The sequence below is a fragment of the Ambystoma mexicanum genome, chromosome 4p, assembly GCF_040938575.1.
Source record: "Ambystoma mexicanum isolate Mex_15411 chromosome 4p, UKY_AmexF1_1, whole genome shotgun sequence".
NCBI lineage: Eukaryota > Metazoa > Chordata > Amphibia > Caudata > Ambystomatidae > Ambystoma > Ambystoma mexicanum.
In genome coordinates, this window is record NC_090927.1 from 256,258,006 (window position 1) to 256,282,358 (window position 24,353).

Consider the following 24,353-nt stretch of genomic DNA (forward strand, 5'->3'; position numbering starts at 1 on the left):
ATATGTTCCAATTTCAGCCAACTTCCATATTCATGAGAAGTAAATGATGGCGCTGTACGAGGCTGCAAAGTCGGAAAGCAATATTTCTTCTCAGTACCCATCATAATCGGTTTGGGTGTGGCGTAGTGGAAGTTCTTAAACAACCTACAATGCAGTATGATGATCAATGTTTGTGGATTTCTCACAATAGGCGGACTCCATAGACCCCTGTTTACTCCCGCTGTACAGTATCCTTTTCTTGCCCATGGGCAGTTTTTAGGACGGAGAGGCAATCTCGAGAAGCCAAGCTGCAACCTCTTCTGGTGTGATGTCATGCCATGACCCACCATTAATGTTGAACATACAGCCTGGCCCCTGGAACTCCTCGGCTGAAACAGAGGCTTCATGGTCACATAGGTATCATCCTGGTGCCGCTGGTGGAAGCTCGGTGAGCGTCTGCTCGGTAGCTGTTTGCTGCAACTCTGGCCCATGGTGAGCTTCCTGTACAGGCAAGAGCGGATCACCTTCAGCAACAGAGGCTGAACAAAATATTTCAGGGTATAGAACTTGAGTAGCACACTGATCATGATGCTGAGATAGCCAAGTTCTATGCCTGCATCTGAGCTTGGAGTTGTGAGGCTGTTGGTTGCGCACTTTTGGGACTAGCAAAATCCTGTTGTAACAGAAGTGAGTGTCTGCAACAACTTTATGGCTTCCCCGGATGCGTTCCAGGGAGAAAATGATTGTCTCATTAAACTCTCTGATGGTTTCATATCCAATGACTGCACAGGTTTACTTACGCATGCGTAGCTCTTCACTTGATAATGCATTTCCAGGAAAAGCAGCCATCACTTAGTAATCGTTTTAGCAACAGAAAGGGTACCAATAACACTCCCACCAAAGCAACATAGAACAAAGGTGAGAGGCCGGATGCAATTGCAGAGATCAGTTCAAGAACACCTTTTCCTGTTGCACTGATGTGCTCAATGCCCAATCTGTGATACTGCTCAAGACTGATGCAAACCCCTCAAATGATGAGCTTTTAAGTAATGCATTCAGGGCCTCTTCGCAAGATGACGTTAGAGAGAATTCTCATTTATGGCTAATTTCCCTCACCTAGTAAGTCCCCCAGCAACTTTGCTGGTCTTCTGGAGCTTATTTTTTTCCACTTGGTAAGAGTGAGAGCTTTTCCCCCACTCTTAGCTGTGTTTTGCTATGTGTTTCTACCTGTTTTTGTGATTGTGGACTCTGAAGTACACCACTTTAGTAGCCCCCTTCTTTTGTGTGTCACACAGTACCTTGAGTGCCGTGGCACAGGGTTGTCTTTGAGACTTCCCTCGACTCCATTTCTGAGGCGACTACTGTCCCCCAGAAAAGGGTAAAGTTACCATTAACTTTACTTAGTCAATCTACCACAGATCCAGTACACCCCATCTTCCATGGAGTACTGCAAAGGGTTAACTCGTATCCCTTTTTATCGGTACCTCCTAGAGCATTGTTTCGCTCTTTTAACATTTAGACTTGGCTGGTGGCAATGTTATCTACCCTAACTTTTCTACCGCGATTATATTAGATAAACGTGGTACTGTTCTTGGCTATTATATTCACCTTGAACATAAACCCGCTTGACCAAATAGTCTTTCTTTTGGCTCCGGTTGGGTTTATTCGCCATTTCTTTTTGTTAAAGTCCTTCTTGTGTTTTACTTTGCGCGGCAAACTAGGTTTGCCTTCTTTGTTCACTGTCTTTTGGCGGGCTTCTGCTCAGAAGGGTGCCTAGGTGGGCTGAATGTGAGGGAGGGGTATAGTCACCCCCTGCACAGGGTATCCTAGAAAAACCAAGTCGCACTTTGTCATGATTGGCCAGATTAGTTGTCCGGGCTGGACAACCACCCTGCTGGGAGATTGACAGCCAGGCTGCGTGATTGGGGGTTTTTCGCATAAAAGGCAGGTCTCTTGGCCTAGAAGTCAGAGAGTCGCCACTGGAACTACAAGGAACCGAAGAGAAGCAGAGAGAACCACGGCTGCTGCAACTACCCTGTCCCGGTGAAGTCCTGCTGCAGTCCTGAGCAAGCTGCCCTTCAACGACTCAGAGAAGATCCAGTCCGGAATCTTCTTCCCATGAGTTTGGTGGGGATAACCAGCTCATCTTCTACAGCCAGAGGATCCTCTTCCGTGGTCGAAATCGCTGCACACTGCTGTAGTGGTCCGGATAGCCACCTGAAGAGCCTCCTGTTTTTAAGGAGGACACCTTTTATTCCTTGTCGCTGCTGCCGGCTTCATCCCTGTGTGGTGCAGACCCCCTTCAGACGTCCTCCTTCACAACGAAGCTCCAGGAATCGTGGGTCTGCAGGAAACCAACAGGAAGAACTGCCAGGGCACTAGCTGCACCACTGGAACAAGGTACTGGGTTCTGTTGAGGAATCTGGGTGAATCCCTTTTTCTTCATTTCCAAGGCTTGCCCTTGTCTTCCCTCCTTCTTATAACTTTTGCTTCAGAACATTGACAATATCGAAGTACTTTTGGCTACGTTGAATCGTGAACTTTCTGACCGTGTGATCTTCGGCAACTGGCCCTGGTGTCTTTCGACCCTGGCTCCGGCCCTTTGACTTTTGACCTCCTGTCTCTGAGCGTTTCTTGATTCTGCCTGCCTAACCAAAATATTGCCTGTAATTTTACCCCCAACTCCCTCTGGGTATCTCAGGTGCTAAGTGTGTTTTTGCCCCGGTAGCATTTCATGTCACGGATACGCGTTTAGTAGACCGAAGTGTCAAAAAGTGATCGCAATCGTATTCGCGGTAACATGTTTTGTTCATAACACTGGCTCATTCAAACACCGGGTACTTACCTTGAGACTTACTGTACAGAGTGAATTGGTTAGTTGTAGTATATTTAACGTGTGGTTTTTATTGAAGTTTAATAGAAGTGTTGTGTTTATAACGAATGGTTTAAAAATAAATGTACTTATATTTTTCTACCTGAAACCTTGAGTCAGCTTGAGTCACAGTAATTGTGGTCCCTTTGTGTAATCTCTGCTACTGCTCATATACTCTTGAGATAAGCCTGGCTGCTCCGCCACTGCTACCACTCTGACATAGTAGTACAGGCTTGTACCAAAGGTAAAACTTGTATTGCCACCTGTGGTCTTAATTGTGTAGTGGTCTCCAAGGGCACTACACAGGATTCTGCCTAACAGACGTAGCAGCCAAAGGATTCTCGGTCAAGTGTATGGCATCTGATGCTGCCTCTTCAAAGGTCTTCGCTGTGCTCTTAATGACGATTTTCATTTTACTGAGTTCAGCCAACCTGAGTGTCAGCACAGGGAAATACATGTGTTGAAGCACAAGCTTTGGCCGTTTTAGTTGGGTCGGCCTGACCTGCACTGGCGGCATCGGCTCATATCAACAGCATTTGACTGGTGATGTGACGGTTATCAGAGTTGTTACTCCTTCTGGAATATTGCAGCACGAAGTGTTGAAGTGTACAACATAGGATCCATTGGGCAGTAGATGCACTCTACTTGAGAATGTTCCCATTTTGTCTGTGTGCAACATGCATTCATCTTGAACTGTCTGGCTGCAAGGATTTTTCCTTGAAACTTCTTGCCACTGTAATCTTACTGCCCCAACACAGTGCATTAGTGCATAAAGTCTCACAGTTGGATCCTCGTGTGTAACACAAGAGTGAGTGTAGGGCACGCCATAACTGGAGCGTATCCATTGTCCTTCCACTTCATGCATAGTACCCCAGTTCATTAAAGCGTGACAGTACATAGTGGAAACGCTTGTTAGTGGAATGTCCAAAATGCCATGAATAGTCCATGATCTCACATCGTCTGACCATGCTGATGATGAGAAAAATCGCTTGCTGAGTGTACTTAATGAGTATAGGAAGTCCTTTTTCATAGCTTGCCGTTTTGCTCTTTTAGTTAGATTCAGCTCATTCATTTGGTTTGGCCATGTGATTAGAGCCCAATCTGGCACACCTCTGGTCAGTGTATCCTGAAAGTTTGATACCAAGGTCAAGCTTGAGGCTGCCTGTTGATCATTTATGATTGCAGATAGGTCATGTTGCAAAGTTCCCATCACAGTAGTAACCACATCTCTCAGGATGTATAATCCCTGTTGTAACTGGTAGAAGTTTTCATCCGCTGCTTTAAAAAGCTTCTTTTACAGCGTCTTGCTCTGTTTTCTGGATAGCGGTACAGCTTCTTTCCAGGATTCTTCTGTCATGTTCCTACAGAACCCCTGTCATACACTACTGACTGGGTTGATCAATAGAATGTGTTGCCTTTTGGCTTTGTGAGAAATTCATATTGATTCTCATATCTATAATCTCCCTGTCTGTAGACTCCTGGAGTTATATATGGGAATTGAGCTTTGAACTCATTACTTGAGGTTACAAAGGGTACTGCACAATGTTCCCAGTGTGTGTGGTTTATCCATCTTATAGGTTCATATTTATAAAATAGAAAGGTGTCATAATACCTCACATAGCAGATGTGTTCCGCTAGGCTATGTAAATGCTCAATATCCTCAGGATCTAACAGCACCCCTTGTATGAATGCCACACGCTCAGCTCTAAGCATGTCCCTATACATTTGATAATGTTGCGTGTAAAGAGACGCAACTCATCAATTACAGATGTAGTATACACTTGTATTTGCAATGATGGCCCATCAAATGTTCTGTACTGAGGTATCCAGAACTGGCCTAAAGGGACTGGATATATACTTATATTTATGGTCTTGTCCTTCATACCCCTTTTATGCAATATAAGTGAAGACGCTAGTGGTGTTAAATTAACCAGGCTGCTTTCTGGGTGTGGATTGGCAGAAGTTAGAAAGTGTCCAGTGGTAAGTGTGGCATAAAAGACTGAGACTTAGCCACAACAAAAAGTAGAATGCCGCCAACAGTATGTAGATCATTTTCCATCTTGTAGTACAATACAGTCTCTGGATTTGCTGGATTAATCCAATGCTCTTTTGATGCAATAAGGTCACTAACCTTGGTCGGATATATAGTCGTTGCATGACAATTGGTACGTCACTTCTCATCACTCGAGGTACCATTGAGAATTCTTCATGACCTTCATTCAGAGTCTGTAGTTCTCTTGGAAAAAGCAAAGATCTGAAAAAATGTCCAGAGAGCAAAACTGTGTTGCTTACAAAAGTATATCAAATTTTATTCGCCATGATACAGAGAATATTCAAAAAAAGTCAATTAATGACACTACTTTAGAAAACATCATTATATCACATAACACGACAACATGGGTAAACATAACACATGGCTAAAATTAGTCCCTCACAACAACCATTCATAGTGCAGCATTCAACCAACCAACAATAGCTAAAAATGACAAAATTGATTAACAATCGGGGGTGGAATAAACATTCCTCACATCCTATCTGGTTATTTTAATATTTAGAAATTGATTAACAATCAACAATAGAACCAATTAAAAACAATCTATCGCAAGGGTGGATCTGAGAAGAAATATGTTGTATAGATCACACCCCTGAGGAGTAAACTCAACCGGTTTCGACGTGGAATGTATATTGAACAACGTCTTCATCAGGAGATACAAGGCGAAAGGCTGCAAGAGAAGAGCATAACTGCATAAATGTGCGGCAGTGCCCCATCTTATAAAATGAACCCAACAATTAAAAATGTTTGTAACCACCATGTGCCACCTGTTACAGACCACTAAAGCTAAACATTTGTGCTGGGGAAGTAATAAGAAGTCAAAAAACGACCCCAGTAGCATAGTTTTATTTGGGAAACAAGAGGCAGGGAAGCCGACCCTGAGAAGTGTGCAAAAGAGCAAAAGTTAAGGAACACCATGAGAACCCACAAACAGCAGGAAGAATAAAGTGGCCATAAGGAAACTGAGTCACTCCCAAGGAGGAGGGCATGCTTAGTGTAGTGAACAAAACTGACCTCATATGAATTGCCATTCACATGCAGGATGAAAAAGAAGGGTCAATGAGCTGGAATCTGACCGCAAAAAGGAACTGCAGCTAGTCAAGAGGGGGGAGACAATTGGAACACAAATGAACCCAAAAGGAATACTGCGTTAAACAAGGAGTACCTGGTAGGGAAGGTCAATTGTTAACCGCAATTAAAAGAACGCTGCTCTTGGCTGCCCCCTACAGTGGTAAGTATAATGGGGTGGCTTCCTGGATGATGGGTGCAGCGGAGTAAGTCGTGTCAATGAAGAATTGCCTGATATGCTGTTGAGCAAATATTAGCCCAAACCGCATACACATGAATAAGGCAGAAAACATGCTACTATAGCCATGGACAATTTGAAAGTAAGAAATGAAAAAGAGCTCCTTGTGCAATTGGTGCTGAGCGCTCTTTCTGGAGTATTATCTGCACTGCCGCTAGAATCCTTTCTTCAAGCGCAAACTTCTGCTCTGGAATAGTGTATATGTGAGACCTGTAGGCTATGGGCCTATCATCCCCTATGTTACACATAGTGTATGCAAAAGCATTTTTTCCTGGCATCAACGAAACCTTGAAGTCTTTTTCTGGGTTCCTGTCCTGCAGTGGACCTGTCTGAGTCAGGAGTGTATATACATGATTTAAAATATTAGCATGTTCTGACTTCCAGTTTAATGGATGGAAATTGGGTCTCAATAGTGCATATAGTGATTTGATTAATTCTGCATAGTTTGGCACATATGTACGCCCATAATTTAAAAATCCTAATATAGCCTGTAGTTGTTTCAAGCTACTGGGACCGTGCAGGTTTTTCACATTTCTCTAAGAAATTGGGTGAAACCCCTCTTCCTTTATCAGCAAGTGTAAAACCTAAAAATGTAACCTCTCGATGTGCTATTAAGGACTTCCTTAAATTGAATATGTGTCCCTTGGATGCTAGAGTACGCACTATCTTGTCTACTCTGTCAAGGTGCTCTTCCAAATCATCATCTGTACAGTACATGTCATCAACATATTGCCAGCAATTTGCTATGTCTGCTAAAAGATTTGTATCCTACTGGAAAATATTCCTGGACTGTTTTTGTACCCTTGCATTAGCAGTGTCATCTGAAAATGCTTTCCACAGTGAGTGAAAGCCGTGTACTTATAGCTTTCAGGTGCTAATTGCTGTGCAAAGAATACATTTCCTACCTAAATCAAGCACTGTTTTTACTTGTTTCTCAGAATATTGTTTAAGTGCCCAGAACTGTGAAGGCTCTGTACTGCATCAGTACGTGCATGTGCATTCAATTCTCTATAGTCTAAGACCAGATGGTAAGTGTGATCTGGCTTAATCACTGATAGCACTGAAGTATTATAAGGGCTTGCTTGTTCAATTATAACCCCTTGATCCACCAGTTGAGTTATGGTTTTCTGAATATGTGGTACAGCAGGTAGTGGAGTGGGATATTGCCTTTTAGGCTTGGGCTCTGAATGTATTGGAATGGTATGCGTTGGACACTTAATATCATACCCTACATGGATTTTATACATTTGCACTGCCCCCAGCACTGCCCATGTGGCTGCATATTTCTTTGCTACATCCCTATCTACTTCTCCTGAAAAGACAGGTTCAATTACTTCCTCACTTCTAGGAGCCTCCCTAACATAGGGTGGTGGGCAATCCTGTGGTGTCAGAAGACCCCCCCCCCTTGTCTTATGTGTAGATTGTCCCAGAACAATGCTTCAATTTCTTTAGGTTCTTCACCTTCCAGTTGGATTGTCACTAGATGGACATCATTGTCCTCTAGTACTTGCCCTGTTTGTGTAGTTATTTCAGTTAGCTTATAAGTTTCAATACAAGTCAATATATCTCTATGGATGGTCTTTATAATGGAAATTTGAGCCGAAGTCCAATAGGACTTCAATCCAGTCAGTTACCCTCTTTGTTTCTGGCATTATCATGTGTGTCTGTGGTTTTTCCATCACTGTCTTTTAGCACTGCAACCTGCTTCTTTTTCTTCTTATCAGCTCTCTGGTCTTTCTTGGGTTGCAAGGCTTGCGATATCTGTCTGTGGATGAGAAGAACTAGCCTCACTAACCCCATACCTTTTGAGGTGGCTTTAGCTTTGTCTTATCTCTAAAGTCATAGCTATTCTGACGATTACTATAATACTTATTCATTCCCCAAGTAGCTTGATACCTTGGTGTCTCCTGATGGGATTGATTACCATCAGAAGATCTTTTCCTGTTGTCTCCCCTGTCCTCTTCTACTGGGCTTAGGTTGGACCTATATTTCCCTTTCCTTTGAGGAAGTGAGTTCCTTCAACGGCCCCCATCAGATCAACCTCTGGGAGTATTCCCCTTTTCAGGCTGTGTATCTTTGGTTTCCTTTTTTACACCTTCCCGGGTTTCCTTACCAGGTGGTCTCTACCTATTGATGTCAACCCCTGGGGATAATTCCCAAAACTCCTCCTCACCTTGGTCTTTGATGGAGCTTTCCTGAGTCTCTGAATTTTTCTTCCGTAGTGCTTTCTTCTGCTCCTTGGTCTTCTTCTCCTTATGGTGTGGGTAGGGGCAATCTCCCTCGGTGGCCACCTTGACCGCAGAGGAATCCAGGTCTAGAGGACCCCAACGGAGCAAGCTCCCAATCAGGGAAAAAGCCTTTAGCACAAAAAACCCTGGATGGCTGTGGAGTTGATGCAATCCGTTTTCCTTAAGCTGTAAGTCTTCAGCTGGATACACTACACACGATGATCAGCTAACCAAATCCAAAGGGAGATCAACAAGTGTCTGTTCAGTACCAGCAGTTGAAGGGAGATGCTTGCGTAAGGTCGGAAAACTTATGCTGAACGTACAGTCATCAGTCAACACAGCATAAACATACTGCAGGAGGGTTTGCCACAACAAAAGGAAATACAGGGGAAACCCTAAAAGAAGAGGAAGGAGGGAAACGCTAAGGAAGAAAGGCGCAGTAAGACTAGCAGGTCAAGTACGCAATAGGCGTAACTAGGAGAAGGCTTTAAGTAAAGGTAGATGCCGTAAGGCAAACAATAGAAAGAATCTTGGAGGAAATTAGGTTGACCATGGACCGAAACGGAAGCCACTGAGTAAGGGGTCCTAATCAGACAACGGGTAAGGAGCAATACAAGAGAATATGAGAGCCGGCAGACGGCAAAAACAGAATAGAACACCATAAGAAAAATGAGCAATCGTGCAGGACGCACGAGTGAAAGTAGTCAGAAGACAAGTGACAGAAGAGATGCGGAAGGGACAGCAAGAAAACGGAGGTAGGAAGGTGTAAAAAGAATAGCAGCACAACGTGAGCCGTTACTTCAAGAAGAAAAATGCACCCGAGCATGCAGGATTACCGCAGTACAGCAGAGGGAATGAAAAAAGCGGCAGGGGAATAAGCAAAGGGTAATGCTAGAACGCTGTTAGACAGGAACTGGCAGCGTTTCACCATAGGACGGATACAACGCAGGGAGGAAGCGTTCTGAGAACAGTATTATGGTATAGGCGGCCATATTGGAGGAAGACTAGACCATCAAGATGGAACAAAGGAAACCATTTTAGGAGTACTTACATCTATGCCTGTACCTCCAAGGACAGTCCATGACAATTGACCTGTATACCGCAGTCACTATGTCCCCAAATTGTTCCTGTTTCTGCTGAAGGGTGAGAAAGGCAAGCCTATTATTAATCTCTAACCTGGCAGACTCTCCTCTAAAGTAGGGCCATTATTATTCTCTCTACCATCTGGTAGTTGCCGCCTAAAATTGACAGTCCTAAGTTCATAGCTGCTGCCGCTCCTTGTGAGTTTATAGTGTCCTTCAGTATAGTATTCAGGGCTGTTATGGATGGAGTACCTATTAGCTGTATGTATAGCCAGCTGTAGACTGACATCCAGCTTTCACAGCTTTCTAACGGAGGAGTACAACCTGCTTGGAGTACCATTGTTAGAGCCCTCGGCCGAGCTGTGAACTGTGGAAATGCAGTTTGTAGTTGCCCTATTCTTTCTGAATACCATTTGAGTAAATCCCCCACTTCCCTATGAACCTGTCCTAGCAAGGGTTTTAGTGTCTCAAATTGTATTCCTCCCATCCGGTGGCTAAACCCCTGGAGGTTGTGCACCCACTGGTATTTGCATGGCATTTTCCAAAACCTGATTACGTACATTTTCAAAATGTGTGGCCAGCAGCCTGTACTGATCTCGGTCATATGGTCCCTCTCTGTTTGGAGTGATATTCCTGCATGTATCAGCGGGCCGTGTCTGGATAAGCTGTCGGGATACAGCAAATTGCCTCCAAACCAATTCAGATGGTCTATGTGTTACAAGGCTAGCTCTGAAAATACATAAGGCCTATATTCTATTGTATCCAAGTATTTGTGTATTCTTAATGTATCAAATACGTTTCCTACTCTAGCCCCGGGTGTTTTCATGTTTGTTTTTTATTTATATTGTGCCCCTGACCTGAGGGTATCTGGGCGCATTACAAAAGGGTACAAGTCTTGGGTTACATATAGTGACAGCAACAATCAGTAAAATAAATACAATAGTTGACATGCAGAAACAAGCCACAAGCGTGGCAGCTGTACATGGCAGAATCAGTCAGTGTTCAGGCAGCAGACAGCAATAGGTGAAGCAGCCAACAGTCATTTGACACTAGCCATTTTTTTATGTTGGTCCTGAAGTTTAGGAAGGTCTTGTAAGTGCGCAGATGTGTAGGGAGAGAGTTCCAACATTAACAGTGAAGAGAGTTTCTCCTGGCAGTCCTCCTGGTTGTCCTACTACCACAGTAATATTTTTATTAACTTTCCTTACTACTCCTTCATTGAGCCAGCGATTCACAGCTGTTCGGCAGACAGGTGGTATGGCAACATCTATATAGGCAGCTATGGCTGCAGTATTTAAATCTTTCTAATGTCTTTTAGAAGATCCTCTTTTTCACTGTTACGGTTAACAACCCTTTTGCCGCCTCTTCAGTCTCCAAAAGGGAGGTATTATATTTGTATATTATCCCTTGAGCTCCAAGGGTTAACTTTGACCCAAGGCCCCACTTGTCACGTTTTCACACAGCTAGGGTCGTGAATACAGAGCCCCACCCAACACTAGTAGTCTTAGTGGAAAGCTGAGAACGATACCACAGTTCTTAGAATAGCATGCTCATCGGAAATCTCTGCTTAAAACTGCGACCATCTATTGTTTGCAGAGCACTGCATAAGTTGGCTAGACAGGATTTATTTAATGTGGGCACTTAGTTTCAAAGTATAGCATAATTACATTATACACATACTCACTCGTGTTTATTTTCATAGGTTATTTATTCTTCTGTATAAGAAGCTCATTATCATGAATAAAACTGGTATAGAAATAAGCTGAAATTATTATGATATGCATATAAAACCAACAAGCCTTGTTTTGCAGTATTTCATTTCTTAGCTTCAATCACAGTGCATAGCATAATTGCATAAGGTAAAAGCATCTCCATCATAACCATTTTCATTCCAAGCGCTATGCTTTGGCTTGACATCTGTCCCAGTTAATCGTGCTGCGGTGAACCACACACACGCCGACCTGTCATCTCCGTCCTCAGCGTCTTAACTTTCTAGCACAAGCACAGCTTATTTATATTCCCCCGCAAGGATCGCTGGATGACTCACCCTGCTTGGGCAGCAGCCAATTTCGTGAAGATGTCCTGGCTGGGTTTGGGCCAACACAATCTGTCCTGGCTGGAATCCAGCCAAGTCACGATTTCTTGCCAAGTTTGTCTTTCTGTCCTGGCTGAAAGCCAGCCAAGCTTACTCAGATGTTCGCACATAACCCCTTTATTTAACTATGTTAAAATAAGCTGCTCGAATGTAACCTTTGTACAGCCGTGTCTCCATATTTGGCAGGCACCATACATGTCCCACAGGATGCGGAAGCCACCATTTTAAGATAGCCATCCTAACATCCTAAAGCGCCGGAAGCAATGCCCATATTAGTAGCCACTAATCGGACATTTTGTGCCCGGAATCGGATTTCCGTATTTGAAACCACTTAATAGCATAGGCCGTTGCGCAGCTGAACATACATACTCTCTAGTGAAAAACAGCACTTCCTCATATTTTTGGCATAGACCTGTTTCAAGGCATAAAAAACCAACATTGCTTAAAATGCTATTATTGCTTAAAAGTGCTGGAATACTTAACACCACATACTCCTCCACACTGGCTCAGCAGTCCCTCAATCGACCTTGAGCGGAAGCAGCTTCCCTAGGTAGGTTTCACTGTGTTCATTCCGGTTCCACCTTTTAAATCTCCTGCCACCTGTCAAGCGCTCATATCTACTAGATAGCGTTTTGTAGTTCTCTGCATCGCAGATCTGCATTGCTCCCTTCAGCCTCTTCTTCTTAGTATTCTTATATATATGGAAATGTTGTGCATTCCAAGGTTTTCTTTCTACATGATACTGGGAGAGGTCTTAGCAGGTTTTCTTCGCAGTGGGAGGGAACATTTACAATAAGCCATAAAAGCTTGAGACACAGAGGGACCATCCCTAAAAGGGAAAGGGCGGTTATGTGCCTTCATCCGATGATGCCATGTTACTCCCCCCCCCCCCCCAATCCCCCCCTCCACACCAACCCTACCTCGAGGGTCACCTCGCCCAATGTGGTTCTCCATCATATATAGACGGGGAGACGTTACCCCCGGGAAACGAGTGATGACATTGTCCGATTCATTTTTTTTTTTTTTAAATGTATTTTATTTTATAACGACCACACAGTGCAACAGAACATAAATAGAACACATCAAGCCACAACAAAGGCCAAACAACAGATATGAAAAAGAAAAGAAAGAAAAAACAGAACAGAATTAACTTAACAATCCCCTTCCCTCCCCCCTATGAGCCTGTAGGGTGTCCACCATCATTTTCCGTTCCGTGTGGTGGGGTTCCGTCGCTCTCAGATCCAGCCGAGGTCGACCCCGTACTAAACAGTTCAGCCACTAGCACCTTCCATGCCGTGAGGGAGCTCACCTCTTCCTCCCCTCCCGCCCTGCTGGCCTCCCACCATGCTGTCGTCTCGGCGGCAGCCCATTTCTGGAGGTCACGCCACCATATCTCCACCCGTGGCCTCTGACAATTCTTCCATCCCATGGCTATTCTGCTTTTGGCGAGTACATAAGCCAAATCTTTAAGCTTCTCCACGTGCCGAAGCTTGCGCGCCCTGGGGTACCCTCCAAGCAAACAGGCCCAGGCCGAATCTATCTTAAGTACAATGCCCCTCCCTGCCAGCTTCTGCGCTACTTCACTCCAGTAGGTTGCAATCACAGGGCAGGCCCAGAACATGTGAATCATATCAGCGTTCTCTGTGTTACACTTGGGACACGCCTGGCGCCCAGTGTCTCGAAATCTGGAAATTCTCAGGGGGGTCATGTATGCCCTATGCGTGATATATAGTTGTATCTGTTTAAACCTGGCATTCCTCGATACTTTTTTGTGGTACCCCAGGGCGCGCTCCCACTGCCCATCCGCCATCGGGGCCCCCATCTCTGTTTCCCATTCCAACCTCAGGTACCCCAAATCCTTCCCAACCTTTGCCATCAGCATATCGTACAGCCTGGAGACCTCATGCCCAGCGTCGCATCCGGCTCGTCAGCCAATACGGTCTCGGGCCAAGTGCTCCGGACCTCCCTGATCACTCTATGGAACGTCATGTATTGCCCTGTGTGCAGCCCCGCCCTCGCCTCTAGATCTGCGAACTCCGCCAAGGCCCCATCCTGCCAAATGTCACCCAAAGTGACCAGCCCCACTGACTCCCAGTATGTTCGCAGGATGGCCCCAAGCTGTCCGTCTTCCCTTGCCAAGGCCACCAGCGGCAGCTGCGGCATGCACGGCAGGGGATCCCCCATCATCCGGCAGGCTCTTCGCCACATGTTCCTGCCCAACGCTAGCATCTTAGGACGCCCCCTCATCCAAGTGCTGGATACCCAAATAATCTCTCGCAGGTAGAAGGGGGAGCAGTCCTTTCCCAACAGTCTGTGTTCCGGGGTTTCGTCGTCCGAAAGCCACTTGGCCACGTACTGCAGCTGCGCTGCCACGTAGTAGGCCTCAAAGTTCGGCAGCCTCACACCGCCTTTCTCATAAGCATTCTGCAATTTCCACAATGCGACCCTGTTACGCGTGCCCTGCCATAAGAAATCTCTACATACCCTATGTAGTCTAGCAAAAAACCCCTTGGGTATCATGTATGGAATGTTATTGAAATAATGCAGCAGCCTAGGTAGCACGACCATCTTAAGCATAGCACCCCGGCCCATCATCGCTAAGGGTAGTTTCTCCCAAAACCTCATGCACTTCTCAATCCTCCCCACTGCCAATTCAGTATTGTGCCTGTGTTCCTCCCCGGTCGTGTGGTATACGTCTATGCCAAGGTACCGAAAGGTGCTTGTCGCCCATGGGATCCGCAATACTGGCAACCTTTCAGCCGGTATCCCCACATAGCCGCCCAGCGGGAACAGAGTGGATTTCCGAGGGTTGACCGCTATGCCAGAAAGCCAAGCAAACCTCTCCATCACCTCCAAGACATATTGCAAGTTCTCTTCAGGGTATTGGAGGTACAACAGCATATCGTCGGCATACAGGGATATCATATGGCTCTCCCCCCCCCACCTCTATGCCCACCGGGTCATACTGTTGCCGAAGGTAAATTGCCAAGGGCTCAAGGGCCAGGATGTACAACATTGGGGACCAAGGACATCCCTGCCTGGTGCCTCTACCTAACTGCCACCTGTCCGACACTACTGCCCCCGTACGAACTCTGGCTAGAGGCGCGCTGTATAATAATTCGGCCCACCTCCTGTACCCTGGCCCCATTCCGAAGTGATCCAGTGCCGCCAACAGCCACGGCCAACGAACAGAGTCGAACGCCTTGACCGCTTCCAGCGCCACTATCGCCATTTCGCCGTCCTTGCTACATCCCCATTCGACCACTCTGTGTAGGCGTCTATGGTTGTGGGTAATGTTCCTGTCCGGGACATAGCCCGTCTGGTCAGGGTGAATCAGCTTGCCTATCACTCTCCTCATTCTAGCCGCCAAGACAGCTGTTAGGATCTTGCTGTCCTGGTTCAGCATCGACAAGGGTCGATAGGAGCCGCAACCGTGTCCCGGTGTATTGTGCTTGGGGAGTGGCACTATGACCGCTTCCCTGAGTGATTCTGGTAGCTGTCCCAGCTCAAACGCCTCATTAAACATGTCCAGCATGGGTGGGAGCACCTCCCCCCCATACGCCTTATAAAACTCACTGGGGAACCCGTCCGCCCCCGGGGCCTTGCAAGTGGGCAGCTGTCGCACTATCTCTCTGAGCTCTTCCAGAGTGATCGGAGCATCCATCTCCTCTCGCTCTTCATCGCTGATTCTGGGCAGGCCTATATCCCCGAGTACTTCATCTATCTCCTCTCGGCTCCCCCCTTCCCGATCTTCATACAATGTTTGGTAGTATTCTGCGAATGCCCCATTTACCCCTTCTTGCGTGTCGATCTCCGCACCCCCTTCGGTGATGACCGATCGGATCGGAGCTCTAGGGGTTTCGCTCTTATATAGCCAAGCGAGGAGCCTGCCTGTCTTGTCCCCACCCGCATGCAACCTCTCAATGTACTTCGTATAATTCAGGTTACAAAGTCTGTCCCAATGCCCAGAGCACCGCTGCTGCAGCTCAGTAACTACTTCCATATCCGTCCCACCCTTCTCCAATTCTTTTTCCAGCTCGATCTCGGCCTCTCGCAGGTCGGTCAGGATTCCGCCCATTAATCCCTTGGACTTCGCGATAGCAACTCCCCTCATCACCACCTTAAAAGCCTCCCACAAAGTACCAGCCGACTTGACACTCCCTGTGTTCGACTCAAAGTACGCGACTATCTCCTCCCTCATGTCCTCCTTGAATACCGGATCCCGTAGCGCTTCCGCCCGAAGGCGCCATGTTGGAATCCGTGCACGTGGGGGGCGCAGCCGCCATTGCATGATTAGGGGCGAGTGGTCCGAGAGGACCCTCGCCCTGTAGTCAATCTGTTCACACTCCGTAAGAATGTCTGGAGTGGCAAAAAAGTAGTCGAGCCTCGTGTGAAGTTGGTGCGGAGCCGAATAGTGCGAATACTGCCTCCCACCTGGGTGTCTCGCTCTCCACACGTCTACCAGGCCTAGATCAGTTAGCAGCGACTGCAATACCTTGGCCGCTGGGCTGGGCCTAACCATTTTGTCATCCGACCTGTCCTCCCTGGGGTTAAGCACACAATTAAAGTCTCCACCCCAGATTACTGTGCTCCCCATCCCTTCACCGAGTCTCGCGCACAGTGTCTTAAAGTAAGTCGCTGTGTCCTGGTTGGGCGCATAAGTGTTTATGATACAGACAACTCTACCTTCCACAATCCCCCGAACCATGGCCAGCCGCCCGTCCGACTCCACTACCTCCCCCAAGAGCTTGAACGGGACATGTGGTGCAACCCAAACCAGCACACCCCTGGCATACGCAGAGAATGTGGATCCAACCACTGTCCCCCTCCATTTTCTCCGCACCATTTCAAGTTTATCCCGTGTCAAATGCGTCTCCTGTAACAAGGCCACGTCTATCCTCTGCCTCTTCAAATACAACATGACCTTATTACGCTTCAGGTAGCTATTCAACCCTCTAACATTCCATGTCAATACCTTAAGGTCTCCCATGATTTATCCGTAGCGCCAACTTCCCCCTCTGGTCTGATCGCCTCCCCCCAGTCCCGACTACTTCCCTTCTCAGTTTCTTCCCCAGGCTCACATAACAACTAACACCCCCCACCCCCCTAACCCAACCAACTGCCCAGCTCCATCCCTGGATCTCGGGCATCCCCGTGTCTGGTTCTCTCCGGAAGCCCGTGTAGAGAACCCGACACAGTGACTAATCTAAACACACACTGGGGTACGAATAAAACGGCCCTCGGATGCCCCCTACACATCTATATCCGCGCTCGCGGACCATGTTCGAAACAGTTAAAAAGTGCATCCCCATCACAAAGTGGCAAAGACTATATTCCAGTCCAAATGTTCAAAGTCAGCCGGGCCCACTGTTTCACTTAACTCTCCCTGCTCCGTCCGCCATCTGCTCATCGGGCTCCTGCGGGCAGTTCTGCGCATCGAGCCATTCCATGGCCTCCTCAGGGGTGTCGAAAAACAGCGTCTTAGCCTTGAAGAAGACCTTAAGTTTGGCTGGGTAGAGTAACATATACTTGAAACCGGCCGTCCGCAGGCGCCTTTTGACCGCCCCAAAGTTCATCCGACTGCGCTGCACTTGTAGAGTGTAGTCGGGGTAAGCAGTGATGGTTGCCTCCCCTCGCCGTATGGTGCCCCCTTTACGAAAATGTTCCAGAATCTTCTCCCGGTCTTTGTAGTTGAGGATCTTGGCGATCACGGGCCTGGGCGGATTACCCGGCGGTGGCCTTCTGATCAGGGCCCTATGTGCCCTCTCCACTGCAAATCCCTGCGTCAGGGCACCTCCGGTGATCTCCTGCAGCAGCAAGGTCTCAATAAAATCTGTGGGATTCTGGCCCTCAGCTCCCTCCGGTAGGCCCACAATCCGGATGTTGTTTCTGCGGGCCCGACCTTCTGCCTCTTCGGCCCTGCTTTCCAGGTTGCCTACCCTCTGCACCAGGGCATGGATCTCTCGTTTGTGCGCGGTGCATTCCGCCACAGTCGGGCCCATCTCCTTCTCCAGGGTCTCTGTGCGCTCGGCCAGGGTTCGCACATCTTGCCTCAGGAGGTTCACGTCCTCCTGTACCGCCCCGACCTGTAGTTCCATCGCAGTTTTCAGTTCGGCCACCGCAAGTTGGAGTTTGGTCTCCCATGTCGCCTTCAGATCTGCGATCGCTGCCAGGACCTCCTGGTTCGTTCCTCCTGTGGCCATCTCCTTGGGCTGGGCCTTCTCTTTGCTCCTGGTCCCCTCGGTGCCAGGCGACGTCTTGGCAAATTCGTCGAGCGTGGGCTGTTTATTCTTCGCCCTCAGGAGCTTGCTCGACATATCTTCGATCAGGAGCGTCCCTTCGATCTCGCTTAGGCCCCAGGCCTGGGGGCACTATGTCCCCCCGTCGCCGCACAGTTTCGGCTACCTCCAGTCAGGCTTGCTCTCGCTGGATCGCGCTGAACGTGAACTGAGGGAATCGCCTCCAGAATCCCGGTCCCCGATCCTTTGTCCCAACATCAGGCGACGGCAGCCATTTTGTCTGCCGGCGAAGCTCCGGCACCAAAACTTCTCGCGGCTCCTGAGTACACAAGCGCTGCACAATCCCGTGTGAAAATGCATCCACATGTGCAGCCGAGCTTCGCATTTACAGTCATCACCGTCTATGCCACATCGTAGCGGCCGTTGCGCGGATTCAGCCGGATAATGTTCGGATCAGCGGGAGCTCCCGTTCAGGCACGTCCTTTCACATGGCGTCCAAGCCACGCCCCTCATGACATTGTCCGATTCATCACAGTATATAACAATATATCATAGGATGGACAGTAGAAGAGTAGATTCAAAAGGTTGGGCAGCAAAGCTGTCTCTTCAAGAGTCCAACAAGGAGGGGTCAGTAACTTAAAAGCATAAAACAGTGTCCATTAGAAAGTCTTTTGAAAACATACCCGCACTTAAGGAGAAATTGGCCATAGCAAATAGATTAAATACCCTAAAATCCATTGGAAGGCAAAGGGGACACAAAGATTCTGGCAAGTAATGACTGCTGCAGAACTAACTAACAGAGCACGATGCTTAGTTACTTTGTGCAAAATCTACCCTGTATGCATGTTTTGAAGGTCTGTTTAAAAGGTCCTTTTAATCGCGGTCCCCTTGTTTGTCTCTTACAAAGATTCTGGATAAATCAAAGGGTCAGCTTATTGCCTGAGGAGGTAGGGAAGTTGGCAGTAATCGGCCAGAAATCTAACAAAGTGCCCATTCCCAGATTCCAGGCAAGTTAATCAAAAGCAAACTTAATATCTGGTCTCCTTTTTTAACAAGGTCATTTAACATGATCAAGCTTTGTTGTGGATTCCTGGATAGCTGGCGCAGGGCTGGTATAATCCTGCTCTTTAAGAAGGGAAATAGCATGGATCCAGCAAGTTCTTGGCGATATGCTCAGCTGCCAAATTGTACGGTAGAGTTTTATTGGTTTGCATGGAGGAATTGGGAGAATGTAACAATTTAGTATGTGTACAATCTGGTTTAGAAAGGGTCTCTCGACGGTTGATCAAGTGTTCAGGTTATTTTTACACACTCAACCTTTATATGTTGTTTTTATAGATTTAAAAACAGCACTTGACACTGTGCCAAGTGCGTCTTTGTGGAATGAAATTGATGATATGTTGTTCTCCGTTAATCAGTACAGTAAACTCTGTAGCCGTATTCTCCTTATCAAGATTCTGATTTGGACGGAAAGGTGAGTCCCTGCAAGTTTTTGTGTAGAACATGAGGTCAGGCAGGGGGTAGGACGTATGTTTAGTCACATTTTTGTTTTTATTGTATATCAATTCTTTTGGTACATTTAAACCTTGTTGAACGAGAGGAAAGGTAGCTACTGCAACTCTTCCTAAGAACATCCAAACATCTTCGATTTGCATTGTTGCTTTAAGGAGATCAGTCCATATATTGTTGGTTTTCACAATTGCCTTGATTTGGATGCACAGCTAAGGGCCGATATCTTATTTGTTTTTCTCTCATCTTCCAGACTCTTCCTTCCTGTCCCTTCTACCACTCGTATGTCTGGAATGGACCTGCTATTATTCTGTTCATTGTTTTTTAAAATTATTATTGATGGTCCCAGAATGGAGAAGGAAACATTAATTTGTAAAAAGACCCTATATTCCATGAACATCTGTCGTTCCACTCAACCCAAACTCCCCCCCAGCCCCATCCCTCCAGAGCTCTCCCCGCCGCCCCTGCTCTACCTATTACACTTCCCTAAGCTACCCTGCCCCGGATGTGTAACCCCTGAGTTCTTCCCTTATTATCATAATAATAATAATAATTTGCATTTATATAGTGCTACAAACCCTTAGGCATCAGAGCGTTATTTATAGTTACGGTGTGTTGTGCTCCTTTATCGACCTCGGATGGATGAAAGGCTGCGTTTGACCTTGCCGGGATTCGAACCTGCGTTGGCAGACTCTACACCGTTGTCAAAGCGATTGCTCTACTCGCTGTGTTACCTCACTGTGCTACCTAAACGGAGCCTGCACTTATGTGCAGGCTCCTTAGTTTCCCAGCTCGATTGTGTTTCTAAATCCCATGCATACTATCCTAGTTCTCCATCTTGGGTAACTTCATGAAAGCCATACATAATCCATCTGTCCCGCTGACAAGGGGGCATGTAGGCTGAAGATGGCAGAATTATTAGCGGGATTCTTCCTTGACCATTACTTCAAAATTAACTGAATGTCAGCACCCCTTGTGATGAATCACGGGATGCCAGAGTAGGCTGCCTGCCTTAAAGTGGTAGTATTGTACTTCCATTTTTATATTGCAGCACTTTCATGCCAGACACGTTTTTGTGAGATTGAAGTATTGTTGCGGGACTCTGTGAATTTCAAGTAGGTTCTCATTACAGGTTTTAAGTCATACTGTCATGTTCTGAAGACTGTACATTTCGAGACAAACTTCACTATGTGTCCAGTTGACTTTCTGACCTACAGCTGTTCTTAAAGTATGATCACACTGTTTTGTATTTTAGATGTACCGTTGGAGAAATAACCGACGCAATGAAAAAGGTATTTGGTGAGCACAAAGCAAGTGATCGAATGGTGAGTGGTGCATACCGTCAGGAATTTGGAGAAAGCGATGAAATTGCTTTAACTGTCAATAGGTAAGGAACTATGATTGAATTTCCTGATAAATATGCTACAGCGGAACACTAATAAATGCAATAAACGTTACTACAGTGGATACTTACAAAAATGGACTGCATGTTTGTATTCATGGCATTGTGTGCTGCATTATTTCTATACCATATGTGTAATGTGAAACTGTTCTTTAAGTAGGTACCCCCAGCATGGTATTATGGCCCCCACTTACTGTGGATTCTGCCATCTGTGCCTGGGCTGGCGGCGCAATAGTGTGTGTCGTCTACACTCCACGACGGCCTGGGGCTTCATAGTACGTCCTCCGCGGCGGCCCCTGCCGGGACACCGACATCGGATGGAGGCTGCTATGTTAGGAGCGGTGGGCATGCGCAGGGGAACCGGCATCTTGGTTTCCCATGTAGAGAAGCCCCTCAACACTCACACCAGAAAAAATACAGCCCACTAGGGAAAAAGGCCCAGCACACCTCTTGCAAGGAGAACAAGGTTTGTTTTCATAAAAAAGCCAAAGACGCGCCAGCAAAGAACTCTGCTGCCAGGGAGTGTTCTGGCAAAAACAGTAAGGCACACAGCTTCATAGGTCACAAATCAATATGGCTGGTTGGTGAGACCTTATACATATGCTGCCTCCTCCATATGGGATGCCAAGCCATTGGTCCCAGCTTCTCCTGTCCTCCTTCTTCCAGGTGGGGTCCTTCTTTGCACGTCATCAGGCACAGGGCTACTAATTGGCAATTATAAGCACAAATCAGGTCCACATGGTACTGCAGAAATGGGTGCAGAGGGTCCTTTCCAGGTCATGCTAACTGGGAAACCCCAGCTCAATCCCAGATGTATCCATGCCTTCCCAATCTTCCCACCCTGGTTTTAGGTTACTTTCTCCCCCCTGGCACCTCGCAGCACAAATCACATGGCCTAATGGTGGTAGCAGTCTGCCCCTGCTTTCTTATCTTCCTGATTGATTGGCAATCCAACATTTTTATGGTCAATGGTCTGGGGCTGGCAGGTGCCTTTTGAATGCTGTGGTCTTGTCTGGGCCATCTGAGCACTATAACTTAGGGTTTAGACTAGTACAGATCGGAGGCTCGTGCCCTCCTCGTGGGATAACCGTTCACAGGGAGTTCTCAGCCCCCTCATGGCCTTGCAGGGTGCATTCCTTCTGGGTTACAAGTGCTAATCGTATGAGAGACTGAGAGGTTTATACATCTCTGCGAGTTTGGCCTTTCTAACTGCTACCCCGCTTGGAACCTGAACCACGCATTCACACGCGCATCTCTGTTCCATGACTACTTCTGGCTGTACCAATCTACACCCAATCGCTTAATGACCTACCCATAATGTGGCTTCTATTGACACTTCCTCCCCAGGCATCCAAAACACACTCTTAGGCCTCTGCCACATTTGGAACCTCTTGGGGGGGGGGGTGTGGGACGGACACCCCTGCCTTCCAACGTTCCCCCCCCCCCTTTGTTAATCCCACATTAACAAACTCCCATGTGAGTCCCTCTCTCTCCTCCTTCTCTCTTCTCCCTTTCCAACCTCTCCTCTTCCAAATTCGGCCATGTTACCTTCTTGGGCATCCATGCTTTACACATAGACTGTAAACTCTTCCCTGCTTGTGCATACTGCTCTGCGGTGCAAGTGAGGTATTTATATCCCCCCGTCTCCTGCAAGATTGACCCAGTGTTCATCATAATTCTCAGGGTCTGGTAGGGGTGTGGTGATCGTACCTAGGGGGTGTAGTTGTAGCCCTATCTTAACCATGCGGGGCATGTGTGAGTCCTCTTTTTGTACTTGGCTGTCGTTTGTACCGAGAGGTGCGCCATGTACTCCGATTGAAACCATCATCATGAAACCATCATCATTGCAATGCTAGGCATTGCTTTGGCACAGCACTGAAGACCCATCTGGCAGGTGCAGAAAATCACCAATACGATCACTGGTACCAGTAGTTTCACTATTGCCCACTTCCATGATGGTGCTCAGGAAAAAAGGTAATCGAACCAGTCACTTTCTTGTATGCCAGCTACTCTTTGCATGTGGGTGCAGAGAGTGTGCCGGGCCTCTATTATTTGGTAAGAGACTTGTTGGCAGTGTCATTTGGCGACACGTACGTGCAACGGGAATCCCCGATTATCCATGTTGTTGTTGTTATTATTAATATATTTTTTTAACTTTTATTTATCATAGCGAGTTACATTGGAGCGGAGCCATACATAGACATCACACAAGCACATCAGACGCAATCAAAATGTACATTTGCATTTTTGGCAACAAACATGATGGATTATGGTGAAGTTGGGGGCGTACTGTCTACTTCGGGTAGCAAATTACATAGATATAGCCGAAACGGGGTCCATATGTCCTTGGGTCGACAAGCTGAGGGGACAGTCAACACAAATTGTTCCTCATTCACCATTGACAAATCTTTAAGAAAATCGGATCGGCCTGGTCTCCCTGCGGACTTCCAGCATTTCCGGATAAATCGTTTTGCATTAACACATAAGATATTAAACAGCTGCCTTGTGGTTTCTGCCACCATACTTATGTCACTAAACAGATATTTTAGTGGAGATAGGGATGCTGGGACTGACGTGATTTCCTCTAGGAGTTCTGCAACTTCCCCCCCAGAATTCCGTGATCAGTGGGCATGGCCAGTACATGTGGTATGCATCTGCATTTGATGCATTACACTTTAGGCATTTCCCGGTACAGCCATCCCCAAATTTGGTTAGTTTAGCCGGAGTATAGTGCAGTTGATTTAATATTTTAAATTGTATCAGTCGTAACCCTGAATTCATGGACACAGTTCTAGTGAGTTGGCAGCATCGGAGCCATAAAGTTTTGTTTGTCAATGCCCAAATCCCTTTCCCAAACCTCCTTGATGGTGTTGCGTGAAGTGGAATACGATTGCACTAAGGCGTATAGCATCGAGACGCCTTTCCTCTGCCCACTAGTATTCACCATGGCTCTTACACATTCGTGAGTTGGGGGTTCCAAGGGAAATGATGGCCATTTAGCGGCAAATGCAGCCTTCGTTCGGTGAAATTGAAAGCGTACGAGTTGGCCATCTCCCACCGCCTCAACGAAGTCTCCAGGTTCACAATATGTACCTCCTGGGAACATGTCACGCATTTTAGAAAGTTTGTTCGGGTCCCATGATTCCTGAAGTGCCCTGTCAAATGCAGTTGCAATATTGGGGAAATTCCATAGAGGGATTTCTGGGTCATATGGGGTATCTAGTCCAATCCTCTTGTATATCTTAAACCACCTGTGTGGTGGTGCTTACTGGGTCAAATGCACAAGTGTCTTTATATTTGGATCCAAAGATGACTGATCGTATATCAATGGGGGAAGCCGCATGTTTCTCTAAGGAGATAGGAGTGGCTGTGTCCTCTGGGTCGAACCAGTGTCTTGCAAATTGCGCCTGGGCTGTTAAGTAATATAGCTCAAAATCGGGGTCCGAGATAACGCCACAAGAGAACAGTTCCACCATTTTGGCCCACCCTAGCCTAGTCGTCTTCCCGCCCCACACAAAGGATGTGGCGAGTGACTTGAGTTTTTTGTAAAGGACTTTCCGGGCCAGATCGGGATATTATTAAAGTAAT

The 24,353-nt window shown here is 46.8% G+C and overlaps 1 protein-coding gene across 5 annotated transcripts in view; it reads left to right on the forward strand.

Moving 5' to 3' along the window:
• The window catches only part of MMUT (methylmalonyl-CoA mutase), a 641,762-nt gene that overhangs the window by 424,574 nt on the left and 192,835 nt on the right, over nt 1-24,353 (forward strand). For all 5 annotated transcript variants that reach the window (XM_069605779.1, XM_069605780.1, XM_069605782.1 and 2 more), the window contains one exon: nt 20,619-20,750. In XM_069605779.1, coding sequence (XP_069461880.1) covers nt 20,619-20,750 — 132 coding nt within the window. The remainder of the gene's footprint in view (nt 1-20,618; nt 20,751-24,353) is intronic.